Source organism: Lynx rufus, unplaced genomic scaffold (assembly GCF_022079265.1).
Source record: "Lynx rufus isolate CCGP_SWC_20201006 ecotype Redwood Valley unplaced genomic scaffold, mLynRuf1.p SCAF_2, whole genome shotgun sequence".
Taxonomy (NCBI): Eukaryota; Metazoa; Chordata; class Mammalia; order Carnivora; family Felidae; genus Lynx; species Lynx rufus.
Window position 1 is genome coordinate 201,713,369 of NW_025814834.1, and position 13,223 is coordinate 201,726,591.

The following is a 13,223-nucleotide window of genomic DNA, read 5'->3' on the forward strand; positions in this document are numbered from 1 at the left end:
TGGAGCTGAAGGGGCCATGATTGTAGAACCAAGCAATTAGCCCTGAAGCTGCCGCTTGGGCCACTGACACCGCAGTAGCTCCATTCTGTTTTTCAAGGAATGGGCAGCAGCGGCCCTTATTCCACCTCCAAACCAGCCCTCACCCGATCTCCAGCTTCTTGCGGGTCTCAACGTTTCTCAGGACAGCACATAACCTCATAGCTACCGCATCAGACGTTAACTCATAAAAACTTACTACAAAAGTTTTTAAAATGTTTATTTGTATTAAGGAGTGCAAGAGTACAAAGAAACTTAGGCATCTGGGCCCTTGTTTCCCTACTATTCACATTAGTTTGGTAAAAGGAGATTAACATTAAAGGGAGTGGAAGAAATGAATATAAATATATCCAGGGTAGCCCAATCCTCTAATTCACTAAAGGATGAACTGAAATTGGCCCAAAACACATTTATGTGTGAGTCTACAGAAATTACATTCCCTTTAACTTCTCTAGACCTGTGTGGAAAAGGGAAGTGGACAACATTTATATTACAAGACAGCAATCTTTTATTGAAACTTTTTTTTTTTTTTGTCTAAAACTACGCATGGAGATTAATCTCTTGTTCATAAATTAGGGTAAGTCTAACATCACTATTCCAAACCAGTATTATTTACAAAAATGAACCTTTTCTGTATCACCAGGTTCATGGAAATAAATTTTAAACCAACTTCAGTCTAGCCTTTAAAAATCTTCCTGCCATCAAACGGCCCGCAACCCTCATGGGTAAGGGGCAGCCTTTTGACAGCAACATTCATCATTCGCCAGGAATGTAGAACCACAAGTGAACAACAACAAAAAGTTTAAATCATTCCAAACAATTCCTATTTGCTTTCCAAAAGCATGCTTTGTCTAATTCTCCCTTTCTATACAGACATGGGGAGAGGGACCCCAGAGAGCACAGTAATGTTAATTAAATTAACCTCTTATCAAAGTGAACAAGATGGTTTAGTGTGTGTACAGATGAACTGCTGTGGATGACATTAGGAAATAATAAAGTAAACTTTAAGCCCCACTAACAGGAACCCCAATAAGTGGCCAGCTCACATAGACACTTTTAATCTGGATCAAATGTGCAGTGTTTCACTTTCCAGTTAAATACACTGTCATAATCTTTCCAAGCAGAAAGAGAATAGGCTTCTTGGGAATTCAAATTAAAATGTTAAATAATAAAAAGTACTGGCTTATAATATAGTTTCTCACAGACTCCGCTGCGCTGGGTGTCAGAAAGAAATTCTATCTCAGTTGCTAGTAAAAAGGTGAATCTAGTATACACACAAAATGACAGTATTACAAGACTGTAGTGTCACCTGTCAAAACAAGAACATCTAGAATGGAATTTTCAGTAAACACTTGGGATGAAGGGTGATCAGAACACAAGAGAAAGCAAAATCCACATAAATTAATTCTGAATTTGAGAAATCAATAAAATGTATACACAAATTGATAAATACTGTCTCCATAGGTCACTAATTCCAAGGACTAGTTAGTAGTTATTTTCTAACTAAATTATTACAGGACGTTCTGGTGTATGCTCTCTTCTTGTGATCGGTTTGTTCTGGCAAGACTCCATGAAGCACGTGCCCTTGAAAACAGCTCAGCAGAAGGCGGCTCTGAGGCAATCACTTCATTTATAAATTTGCCAGATAATAAGTACCAAGATTACAATAATCACTGACAGGACAAGCACCAGGATACAGATCTTCTTGCGAGATTTTTTCTGAGGAGAAAAATAGGTAAGGAGACACTCGTGAAACAAGTAAAATTCTTCTTATCTAAGACTCCAAGGTGTTTCATAAATCTGCCTCCTTGTAATTCAAAATGAATTCTATCCATGCATGAATACGGAGAGAGGCATGCCCCAAATCTCGACAGTTATCAGCAGCAGGAGGCAACAGTACGAGTTCTAGTTCCTAACACATTTTTGCAAAGGGATTGTTTATACCTCTGCTGCTAGGCATTAGTTGTAATAAAGTAAGTTACTTGTGCATGTGTATTTTAATAAACGTTTTATGCCTGTTATAAAATTTTATGTTTGTTGTAAAAAATACAGACAAGCAGAAAGAAAATAATCACCTACGGATAAAACTGCTGACATTTTGATTCTATTTCCTTATGATCTTTTTTATCGATGCATATCGTTATTTGACAGAATTGGGATCATACTGTATGATGTTTTTCTCACTTAACATTTTAGCATAAAAATTTAATTCCCACACAATATAATATTGAGTGGATGTGTGTAATTTACTTCATAATTCCTTTACTGTTTGACACTAAAGTTGCCATCACTCAGTTTTTAAAAGGAAACACTATTATTAAATACAGATTTCTTTAAGAACATTTCTAGGTAAAATATAACTAACCCAGGAACATGGAAAATGGCTGAAATGCTGTCTATGTCTAAAAAGCAATATAGCACCAAACAGAGAGGAAATGAACAGTAGCTCCTTCAGCGTGTTTGAGACAAAGATCCAGATAAATGTCACAAATCCGGAGTTTCAGCTAATATGTAAAAGAGTATCATTTCATACAAAGTACAACAATTAACTTCTACTTATTCATAGAAAAAGAACCCCCAAATGATAAACCCCTAATGATTCACAAATAGCAGCTGGAATTGATTTTATGTCCATCCTCGGTGGCAACAGTGAACATAAAGTATCTGCAAAGTCCTACTTTGTACCTATTCCTATACTAATCGAAACAAATTTTAGCTGCTCAGAATATAAAATTAGCCTTATGCCAGATTTAGGTATCATGCTACCTTATGGGGTTAGCCTCGTAGCAGTGAAGCTCCTGTGTAAGTTTATTCAAGGTTTGATGTCTTTTTGTAGATTTCTCTGTGGAGGAAAATACTAAAAACGGAACTGGGACAGCAATTATGACCACTTGCCTCCAGCTCAAACCTAACAGGCAAAAGGCTGCAGCTGTTCTGAACGTGTCAATGAGCTGTGATGGCCCATAAATCTGCAGCACAGTGACTTTCTTTGGTACCTGCTTTTACCTGATAGTAGGCAGCTCGCTGTAACTGATCAGTGGCTCTTTCTACATGTACCTCTGAGCTTTCCACATTGGCTTCTATGCTGTCTGCAAAGAAAAAGAAGGGCAGTGGATGTTTTTACCACACTCGATGTTTCAAGATGGCAAATTAAACACACTCCTGATATTGTGGGTTCTGGTTTGACCACCATCTATCCAGCTATCAACAGCCATGAAATCAAAAGTTACTAACTGGGTAAGAGAATAAGCTCTATTCTTTGGAAATAAATACTGAACTCTTTTTGTGGTAAAGCGTTATGAAGTATGCAACTGACCCACAAATGCTTCAGAAAAAATCATGTATACACATATATATTTAGAGAGAAAGACTTAGAGCAAATATAAAGCAAATGGGGTAGAACATTATTAAGAGGTAAATCCCGGTAAAGGTTACAAAAGAGTTCCTGTAGTATTTTTATTTTTGCAACTTTTCTAAACTTGAAATTATTTCCAAATAAAAAAGCTTAAAAAAAGAGTTACTAATCCCAAAATTGTGCAAGTTTCTGGAGATAAAAGCTGGGAAGCCAACAGCTATTTTCCTAAACAGCCAAAGACTTAAAAAGAGCCTGGGTGGCTCAGTCAGTTGAGCGTCCGGCTTTGGCTCAGGTCATGATCTCACGGTTTGTGAGTTCGAGCCCCAAGTTGGGCTCTGTGCTGACGGCTCAGAGCCTGGAGCCTGTTTTGGATTCTGTGTCTCCTTCTCTCTCTGCTCCTCTCCTGATCACATTCTGTCTCTCTCTCTCTCTCAAAAATAAACAAACATTAAAAATAATAAATAAATAAATAAATAAATAAATAAATAAATAAAAATAAAAAGAGGCTATGGCAAGTTGAGCTGAGTACTCACGGGGGTCTCACTTTTGCATCTACATTTGACACTATAAGAAAAGGGCTAAGAAAATGAATTTAATAATTTTAATTTTTATTTATTAAAAAAATTTTTTTAAACATTTATTCATTTTTGAGAGACAGAGACAGAGTGCGAGCAGGGGAGGGGCAGAGAAAGAGAGGGAGACACAGAATCTGAAGCAGGCTCCAGGCTCTGAGCTGTCAGCACAGAGCCCAATGCGGGGCTCAAACTCGTGAACCATGAGATCATGACCTGAGCTGAAGTCGGATGCCCAACCGACTGAGCCACCCAGGTGCCCCAAATTTAATAATTTTTAAATGGCATTCCTAAATTCCTAAGACACATCTTACTGACTTCCTCATACACAAATACTACTATTAACTCACCTTATGGTAAAGGTATCAATGATACATACCAATTAGATCACCCTGATCATGGATCATCATGGCCAAATCTTTAAATATCTGATTGACATCCAAAATGTCAGCCTAAGCAACACAAAAAATAATTAATATTAGGCAACATTTTAGACAATTCAGTTCCTCTACTTAGCTAAAATTTTGGCTATAAACATAACACGTGTTTCTCAGGCTCATAAATCATGCTTTCTCCACAAACAGAAAATGAAAATAATGTTAACATTTACTAAATGCCTACTATGTGCCAAGAACTATACCAGGTAGATAATTCAGCACAGACTCTTAGAGTCTGAATGTCAGCTAGAGAGGACCCACAGTCTTGCTGTGTGAATTTAATCTTCCACAGTCTTGTACCATTTTGGGCCAGCCCCTCTAAAGTGTGGATAATGACGGTACCCATCTCATACTAAAGCACAGAAGTACTAAATAAATTGATATAAAGTTCTCAGAACTGTGTGATAAGCATTTCATAAGTGTTAGCTATTATTAATCATTACTTAGTTGGTACCCATGACAACAAAATGAAACATATATTATCCCCATTGTACAGAAAACTGGGGCTCAGAGAGGTTTATGACTTGTCCCGAGGTCTCAAAGATAGCTAGTGGCAGAGCTGAGAACGAAAAGTTCATATTTTCATTATGTTACTATGCCTCTATGATATTTACATTAACTATTCAGTAACTGTATGAAGTCAAGTATCTCTGAGGATAATAAGGCTCAGAGAGGTTATATAACTGGTCACAAAGCTGATCAGTGAGGAAACTAAGCGTTGGGGCCAGAATATCTCTACAGCCTACGCTCTTTTTTTTTTTTTTTTTCCCCTTATAAGTAGGCTCCGCGGAGCCCAGTATGGAGCCTATCACGAGGCTTGAACTCATGACTCTGAGATCAAGACCTAAGCTGGGATCGAGAGTCGGACGCCTACCTGACTGAGCCATCCAGGTGCCCCAAGTCCAGGCTCTTTCAATTGCAATATACTGCTTCTCAGAATGGCACAATAAAAAACAATGCCTTGAAAGCCATGACTTCCTAATCATAGCTTAGCAAGACGAGTTCTTACCAGCACCTCAAAACCTCAATTACTTTCTAAGAGTCTACTGTAGTTGGGACAGTCTGCTAGTTGCTGTAGATACAGAAAGACTGACTAGCTACTGGGGTGGGATGGAAGAGGGTGGGATCAGTACTTTTCTTTATAAGTCATTATATAGGAAGTGACTAGTAAATAGTACAGTAAGGAGTGTAGAGAAAGGCTTGCAGAAGAAGTAGGACTTGAGTTGTACCTTAAAGCAAAAGAGAAGCCATATAAACAAAAAGTTAACAGAGTTAAAGAGCAAAGAGCCCAGTTTGGTTACAACACAGGTATGCAATTGTGATTTATAATAAGAAGTATATATTTAGTCTTCATCCTGTTCCTGGAGCAGAGCTGTTAAAACCCTTGAAATTTCCTGAGTGATAAGAGAGATAAAATTATCTCTCGTTATTCATAAGAAACCCCTTTCAACCACACCTGAGCTTATGTTAAGAACAAGGCTTTTGGGGGTGCCTGGGTGGCTCAGTCAGTTAGGCGGCCGACTTCGGCTCAGGTCATGATCTCGCGGTCCGTGAGTTCGAGCCCCGCGTCGGGCTCTGTGCTGACAACTCAGAGCCTGGAGCCTGCTTCGGATTCTGTGTCTCCCTCTCTCTCTCTCTGACCCTCCTCGTTCATGCTCTGTCTCTCTCTGTCTCAAAAATAAATAAACGTTAAAAAAAAAAAAATTAAAAAAAAAAAAAAAAGAACAAGGCTTTTGGAAAGCCCCTCAGGATGGGGGCTGGTTGCCAGGGGAACCAATCTTCTCATCAGAGGGGCTGGAGGTTGACTCAACCACCAATAGCCAATGATTTAATCAACCATGCCTACATAACGAAGCCTCCACAAAAATACTAAATGGCAGGACTGAGAACACTGCTGGTTGGTGAGCACAGAGGTCCTGGTAGAGTGGTGCACGTGGAGATGGCATGGAAGCTCCGCACCCATTCCCCTGCGCATCTCTTCATCTGGCTGCTCCTGAGCTGTAACCTTTTATGATAAAGCAGTAACCTACTGTTTTCCTAAGCTCTAAGCTGCTCTAGCAAATTAATCAAAGCCAAGGCCATGAGAACCTCCAATTGACAGCCTGTCAGAAGCACAGGTAACAACCTAGACTTACAACTGGCTTCCCAAGTTGTGGAGAGGATGCAGTCTTGTGGGATTGAGCCCTTAACCTGTGGGATCTGATGCTAACTCCAGGTAGATAGTGTCAGAATTGGGTTAAATTGTAAAACACCCAGCTGGTGTTACAGAATTGCTTCATGTGGATAAAGCCCACGTTTGGTGGCCAGAAATGTTAGAAGTGCAGTGTGAGAGTCGAGGAGACACAACACTGTGTTGTTTTTCCATTAGAATAGGGTTTGTGGGGCACCTGGTGGTTCAGCCTGTTAAGTGTCCAACTTCGGCTCAGGTCACAATCTCACGGTTTGTGGGTTTGAGTCCTGCATTGGGCTCAGCACTGATGGTGCAGAGCCTGCTTGGGATTCTCTCTCTCCCCCTCTCTCTCTGCCCCTCCCCCACTTGTGTGCATGCGTGTGCGTGTGTGCGCGTGTGCGCGCACGCTCTCTCTCAAAATAAATAAATAAACTTAAAAAAAGAAAAAAGAATAGGGTTTGTACAGTAGATGTAGGAAATGACTGGAGAGGAAAATCCAGCCCCAGTTAAGGCATTTGGACTTAATGTTCCTGAATCTGTCAAGTGCCCACTATGCTCCTGACATCCACCACCTTACACTCCTTTCCTTAGCTCCATGTCTCACTCGACTCTCTGCTAGAACAGTATTTCTAATGTCAGAGAACCAAGTTGATGATTAGTTGCAGTAGGTGAAAAAGAGAAAAAATAAGACATCTTTGAAGACAATAAAATCATCACAGTTGAGGATGAATTGTTCCATCTCAACACAGACACTTAAAAAAAATTAAAAAAGAAAATAAAAAGTGAAAAAAAATTACAAATAAAAATTAGTAAAAATTATATACGTGTGTGTGTGTGTGTGTGTGTGTGTGTGTGTGTCTCAGTCGCTTAAGCTTCCAACTTCGGTTCAGGTCACAATCTCACCATTCATGAGTTCAAGCCCCATGTCAGGCTCTGTGCTGACAGCTCAGAGCCTGGAGCCTGCTTTGGATCCTGTGTTTTCCTCTCTCTCTGCTCCTCCCCCACTTATACTCTGTCTCTCTTTCAAAAATAAATAAATATTTAATATATATATATACATATATTTTTATTATAAACATATATATATATATATACACATACACATACATACATACATACATACATATATATATATAAAACACAGGAGCGCCTGGTTGGGTGTCCAATTTTGGGTCAGGTCATGATCTCTCAGTTTGTGAGTTCGTGCCCCACATTGGGTTCTCTGCTGTCAGCCCAGAGTCTGCTTCGGATCCTCTTTTTCTCTCTCTCTCTGCCCTTTCCCTGCTCATGCTTTCTCTCTCAAAAATAAATAAACATTAAAAAAAAAAAAAACACAAATACCAATAGTCTCTACGGCAGTGAGTCTCTACCCTGAATGTCCATTATAATCACCTGGTAGGTTTGTAAAAAAAAAAAAAAAAAAATCCATGCCCAGGGCTTCTTGTGGATATCTGCCCATTTTTAACATACAAAAAATAGGAATTTCACAAAATCGAAACTAATAGTTGGTGGGTAAGGGAGGACAGCTGAGCATTTGGAAAAAAAATCTCCAAGTGACACTAAGGTACAGTCAGAGTTCAGAGCCACTGCCACAGCTGAAGGTCATAGAGGCGCTCCAAGTTTCTCCTCTCTACAGCCCCCCTCTCCCCACTGCCCCCAGGGATGGCAGTCTTCTAGCTGCGTGGAGGAGAAAACTCCTTAAGTTTAAGAATATACTGGTCATGGGGTTGCTGTGGGTGGCTCAGTTGGTTGAGCATCCGACTTTGGCTCTGGTCATGATCTCCCAGTTTGTGAGTTCGAACCCCACACTGGTTGTCTGCTGTCAGTGCGGAGCCTGTTTCAGATCTTCTGTCCCCCTTTCTCTCTGCCCTTCCGCCACTTGTGTGTGCTCATGCTCTCTCTCTCTCTCTCTCTCTCTCTCAAAAATAAATAAACATAAAAAAAAAAAAGAATATGCTGGTCGCTACATAAGTTAAGGTTAACCTGAAAATCAGGTAAGAAAGGCCTCGAGACCTTTCCCTCAACCCCCACCTCAAAAACTGTTCCTGTTTTTCTGCACTGAACTCATATCCACAACCTGGGACTGGACTTTGGGAGGCACAAAAATTAAGCAAACTTTTTGGTCTGCCTTTATTCTGAGGTACTCAGATTAAGCAAAGGGGCTCTCTCCATAGACTCCTACCTGATCTAGAAGTTGACACAGAGGTCTAGGGGCAAAGTATTAACGAGCAATAAAATATATGTTTGCCTTGCTCTGTTCTTCATGCCTTGCTCTGTCATTCTCGTGGACACCATGTAAGATATGGTAATTGAAGAAAGGATTTGAGTCTTTTTGGGCACCGTGGCCGGTACTGTCGTAAGAGTAGTTCAAATTCGCCATGATTACACTGAGATATAATATACAAATCACATAAGGACTCATTTCATGCTTTTTCATAATCACTGAGAGAAAGTCCAGGTGGGTTAGAGTGCAGATACACGGAGTCAAACAAACAACACAACCTGACTCTCACCTCCAGCTGCCGAATTGCTGTTTCTCTCTCTTTAATAAGTTCCAGATCCTGTTCAGTGATGGCCACCTCATCCTCCTGGCTCTGCATCTGGTTCCACTCCTCATGGCTGCAAGGACACAAGCACATTAGTTGATTCCTCCTCTCTAAGGTGTACACGAGACGCCTACAACATCTCGACTACCAGCAGAGCCTATCCAAGGACACTACTAGGGCTCGAACGCCTCTGGTATCAATACAAAGTCCTTGAGGGCCATGTTCTTCCTATCTGGAGGCGAAGAGCTGATAACACCAAGAAAACAAAGTCTCAGCTCCCATGGGCATGAGATGGGCAGAGATGAAGCAAGATTATAAGGGACGGGACTCCTTGCTGTTTTCCAGCTGGGGGTACACATTCTGCAATCTTGCCAGGGCTTACTAGACAAGGAAAGCGGACAGAGACTTGGAGTCAATGAAGCATACTGGCCCATCCCCTCTCAAAGTGCCAGCTGTGTTGGTCTCCCGGGTACTAAATGGGTGGAGGAGAGCAGGCTAAGTGATCTGTCAGTGCTTTTCCAATTTGTCTAACAGAATCACATCCTCTGGTTTTCAGAAAATTCCTTGAGGTTATGCTTTGGGTTAAATGCCTCTCAAAAGAAAACTAAAATAAAAAGCTAGTGAAATGTTTTAACTCTTCTTTTCAGGTACCATATTTAGAAAAAAGGCACACTACATATTATACTAGACATAAAACACTTTGGAAATCCAGTATTAACCATTTTCCCAATAGTAGGCATAAATCAGACATCATCTCCGCAGTATTTAAAGGGTTTCCTCCATGCGCTAGAGATACAAAACTGAATAAAATAGATCCCACCAGGCACACCTTTGAGGTGCTCACAGTGTAGTGGGGAGAGACAGATACGTACCTATGATAAAGCATTTTAAGTTCTGAATACCACAAATACATTTCTATGAAATTGGTTAATTCAGTTTGGAGAAGTGAAAAAAGAAGACGTCTTTCAGGTGCAAATTGTTTGCTTTTTTTCTTGTACTGCTCCTAAAAGAATGAGTTGCTTCCACTTTAGAGATGGGTAAACAGAGACCCAAGAACTTTGAAAAACTTAAATCTGAATTAGAGGTAAAATCCTGATCTGTAGATTCATGTGTTAATACTCACACCTAGGGAGCCAAGCTCTCTTCCCGACACAAAGACATCAGGGATTCCTTTGGCTTTTTTATTCACCTTGAAATTATTCCTTCCCTAATTCAAAGATCTTAGAAAAGCCCACGGTTTTGACTTTTTAACTTTATTTGGTGGATTATAAATTACTCACCCCACATCTCCCTTTATTTTCCTTCTTTTCTGTATTGTTTTTTAAAATTAGAGGTAAGTAAAACGTACAGAATCCCATCTCTACCAGCCAGCAGGCTGTATGGATAATTCCTTACCCATCAAATGAGACGAGCTGCTCCTCTCTTTGCCTCTCCTCCGCCTAGAAAGCAGATGGCATTATTGCTGCTGTTATCCAGAAATACGTCACAGACACACAAAACAATGCTTCCTTTCGCTACAGTATAAAGAAGCAACATTCCTTGGCTCCAACAGGATCTGTAAGATGACACAGGCCTCTGGCAATCTGTCTCGACTAGGAAATGGGTGTGAAGTAGCTAAAAGCATATCTGGGCTCAGAACGGCACCCCTACTGAACAGGACAGAGAGAACATGGGTAGGAGAGAGGAGTAAACAGTAATCATGATAACCTATTTTACAATCTATATGGAGGCAGAATAAGGGAAAGAGTTGAAAACTTTCAAAGAAACAAACTTTCACAACATGTGAAGATTTTTTTAAATGGACATTTATGGCATATCAGGCACTAAAGTGGCAGACTCAGTTCAAAGATCTGTCTAATGCATATATTAAAAACAAGAAAAGATTTTAAAAGAGCAATCTATTCCAAATAGAAAAAATTGCCTTTTTATAATAGCAATAATTAAAAGAGCAAACAAAATGGAGAAAATTTCAAAATTCAACCCATCCAGAGGAACACTGTGAGGTTTTTTTGGTTGTTTTTTTTAATTTTTATGCTTTCCCCAGATCAAGAAAGAAACAAAAACCTTGCTAGTGTCCTCAAGCCTACCTATGTGCCCTTCTCCAATTACAAACCCCCTCCCTTGCCCTTAAAGTAATACTACCCTGACTTTATGGTGATCACTTTCTTGTATTTTTAATACAGTGATATATATCCGTATTTAATATCATTTTACCTGATTTTGAACTTCACATGGAGTTACACACTGTTTGTATTCTTTCATGCTTTGATTGGATCACAACCAGATTGTGCCAGATCCATTCCTGATGCTGAATGTAACTGTGGTTCATGCATTTCCTTACTTAGCTGTATATTATAGTATGTGAACACACCATAATGCATTTATCTGTTCTACAACAGATGGACATTCGGGGGTTTCCAATTTTTGACTGCTACAAAAAATGCTGCTGTAAACATTCTAATACATACATCCTGATATAAAAATTTACAGTTTTCTCTAGGATAGAACTGATGTGTTCTGAAGGTACAGGCAAAATGTTTTCCAGGGGTTGCTTCACTTCAGACTATAACTGGCCAGGTAGGAAAGTTCCTGTTGTATCGTATCTGTAACAACTACCCTCAGTGTTCACAGAATTTAAAATTTTTGCCCTACTTTTGGACATGAAATAGGACCTCATTGTGGTTTTAATTTGCAGTTTCATAGCTACTGAAGAAGTTGAGTACCTCTCCATTTGACCATTATTTAAAATAATACTAAGATGTTATTTGCCGTTTTCACTGTGTTGATGTTTACACTCATGGAACAAAAACAATGGTGGATAAAACTGCTGGCATTTTAATGCAAATGCAAGGCAATGGCACCAAACTGCACTACTGTTATTGTATTCTTCATCACTATACACAAAAAAGCCAGTTCGTCCTTAATGAAGCCATTAAAATTATAAACTAAGTATATCTCAAGACCTCAATACAGGTCTTTAAAACATTCCGTATGAGGGGCGCCTGGGTGGCGCAGTCGGTTAAGCGTCCGACTTCAGCCAGGTCACGATCTCGCGGTCCGTGAGTTCGAGCCCTGCGTTGGGCTCTGGGCTGATGGCTCGGAGGCTGGAGCCTGTTTCCGATTCTGTGTCTCCCTCTCTCTCTGCCCCTCCCCCGTTCATGCTCTGTCTCTCTCTGTCCCAAAAATAAATGTTGAAAAATTAAAAAAATAAAATAAAATAAAACATTCCGTATGAGACCTGACGTACACACAAAGCACTTCTGTGCTGTACAGAAATCCAATGCTTGTCTCCAGGAAAAGCACATGTGTAATTGAGCTGCTGGCTGAACTAGCTACTTCCTTTTAGGGGACATCATTTTACATATTTAATATAATTTATATATAAAACTGTTACAAACTTTAAAAAATATGTAAACTTTTCATAAAATTTGTCTATATATATAATTACAAACTTCTGTATGTGTGATATATGTATAACAACCTATGGTTATTCACATGGGTATTTGGCAGATAAGTTCTTTTTTTCTTTTTTTATGTTTATTTACTTTTGAGACAGAGCATGAACAGGGGAGGGTTAGAGAAAGGGAGACACAGAATCCGAAGCAGGCTCCAGGCTCTGAGCTGTCAGCACAGAGCCCAATGTGGGGCTTGAACTCCCAGACTGTGAGATCATGACCTGACTTGAAGTTGGATGCTTAACCAACTGAGCCATCCAGGCGCCCCTGGCAGATAAGTTCTTGAAGATAAACAATGTAAGCTTGTCACCTCAAGGACAACAACGGACAGTGTGTGTTGCCAGTGATAAAAAATCTAGCTTCCAGGGGCACCTGGGTGGCTCAGTCAGTTAAGCATCCAACTCTTGATCACAGCTCAGGTCACGATCTCATAGTTTGTGAATTCCAGCCCCTGATCGGGCTCTGAGCTGATAGCGCGGAGGAGCCTGCTTGGAATTCTTTCTCCCTCTCTCTGGCCCTACCCAACTTATGCTCGCTCGCTCTCTCTCTCTCTCTCTCAAAATAAATAATAAACTTAAAAAAAATCTAGCTTTCAAATAAAAAAACCAGAATGCTGGAAAATTTGTATCTACCACTTGTGAACTTAAGAGTT

The 13,223-nt window shown here is 40.0% G+C and overlaps 1 protein-coding gene across 1 annotated transcript in view; it reads right to left on the minus strand.

The window, feature by feature from the left end:
* Window positions 1-242: 242 nt before the first annotated feature.
* Window positions 243-13,223, minus strand: part of STX12 (syntaxin 12) — a 43,015-nt gene continuing 30,034 nt past the window's right edge. Inside the window, exons 5-9 of the mRNA XM_047083392.1 lie at window positions 10,512-10,555; window positions 9,084-9,189; window positions 4,343-4,415; window positions 3,043-3,125; window positions 243-1,755 (exon numbers count right to left, since the gene is read on the minus strand). Of these exons, the coding sequence (XP_046939348.1) occupies window positions 1,663-1,755; window positions 3,043-3,125; window positions 4,343-4,415; window positions 9,084-9,189; window positions 10,512-10,555 (399 nt within the window). The 3' untranslated portion in view covers window positions 243-1,662. The remainder of the gene's footprint in view (window positions 1,756-3,042; window positions 3,126-4,342; window positions 4,416-9,083; window positions 9,190-10,511; window positions 10,556-13,223) is intronic.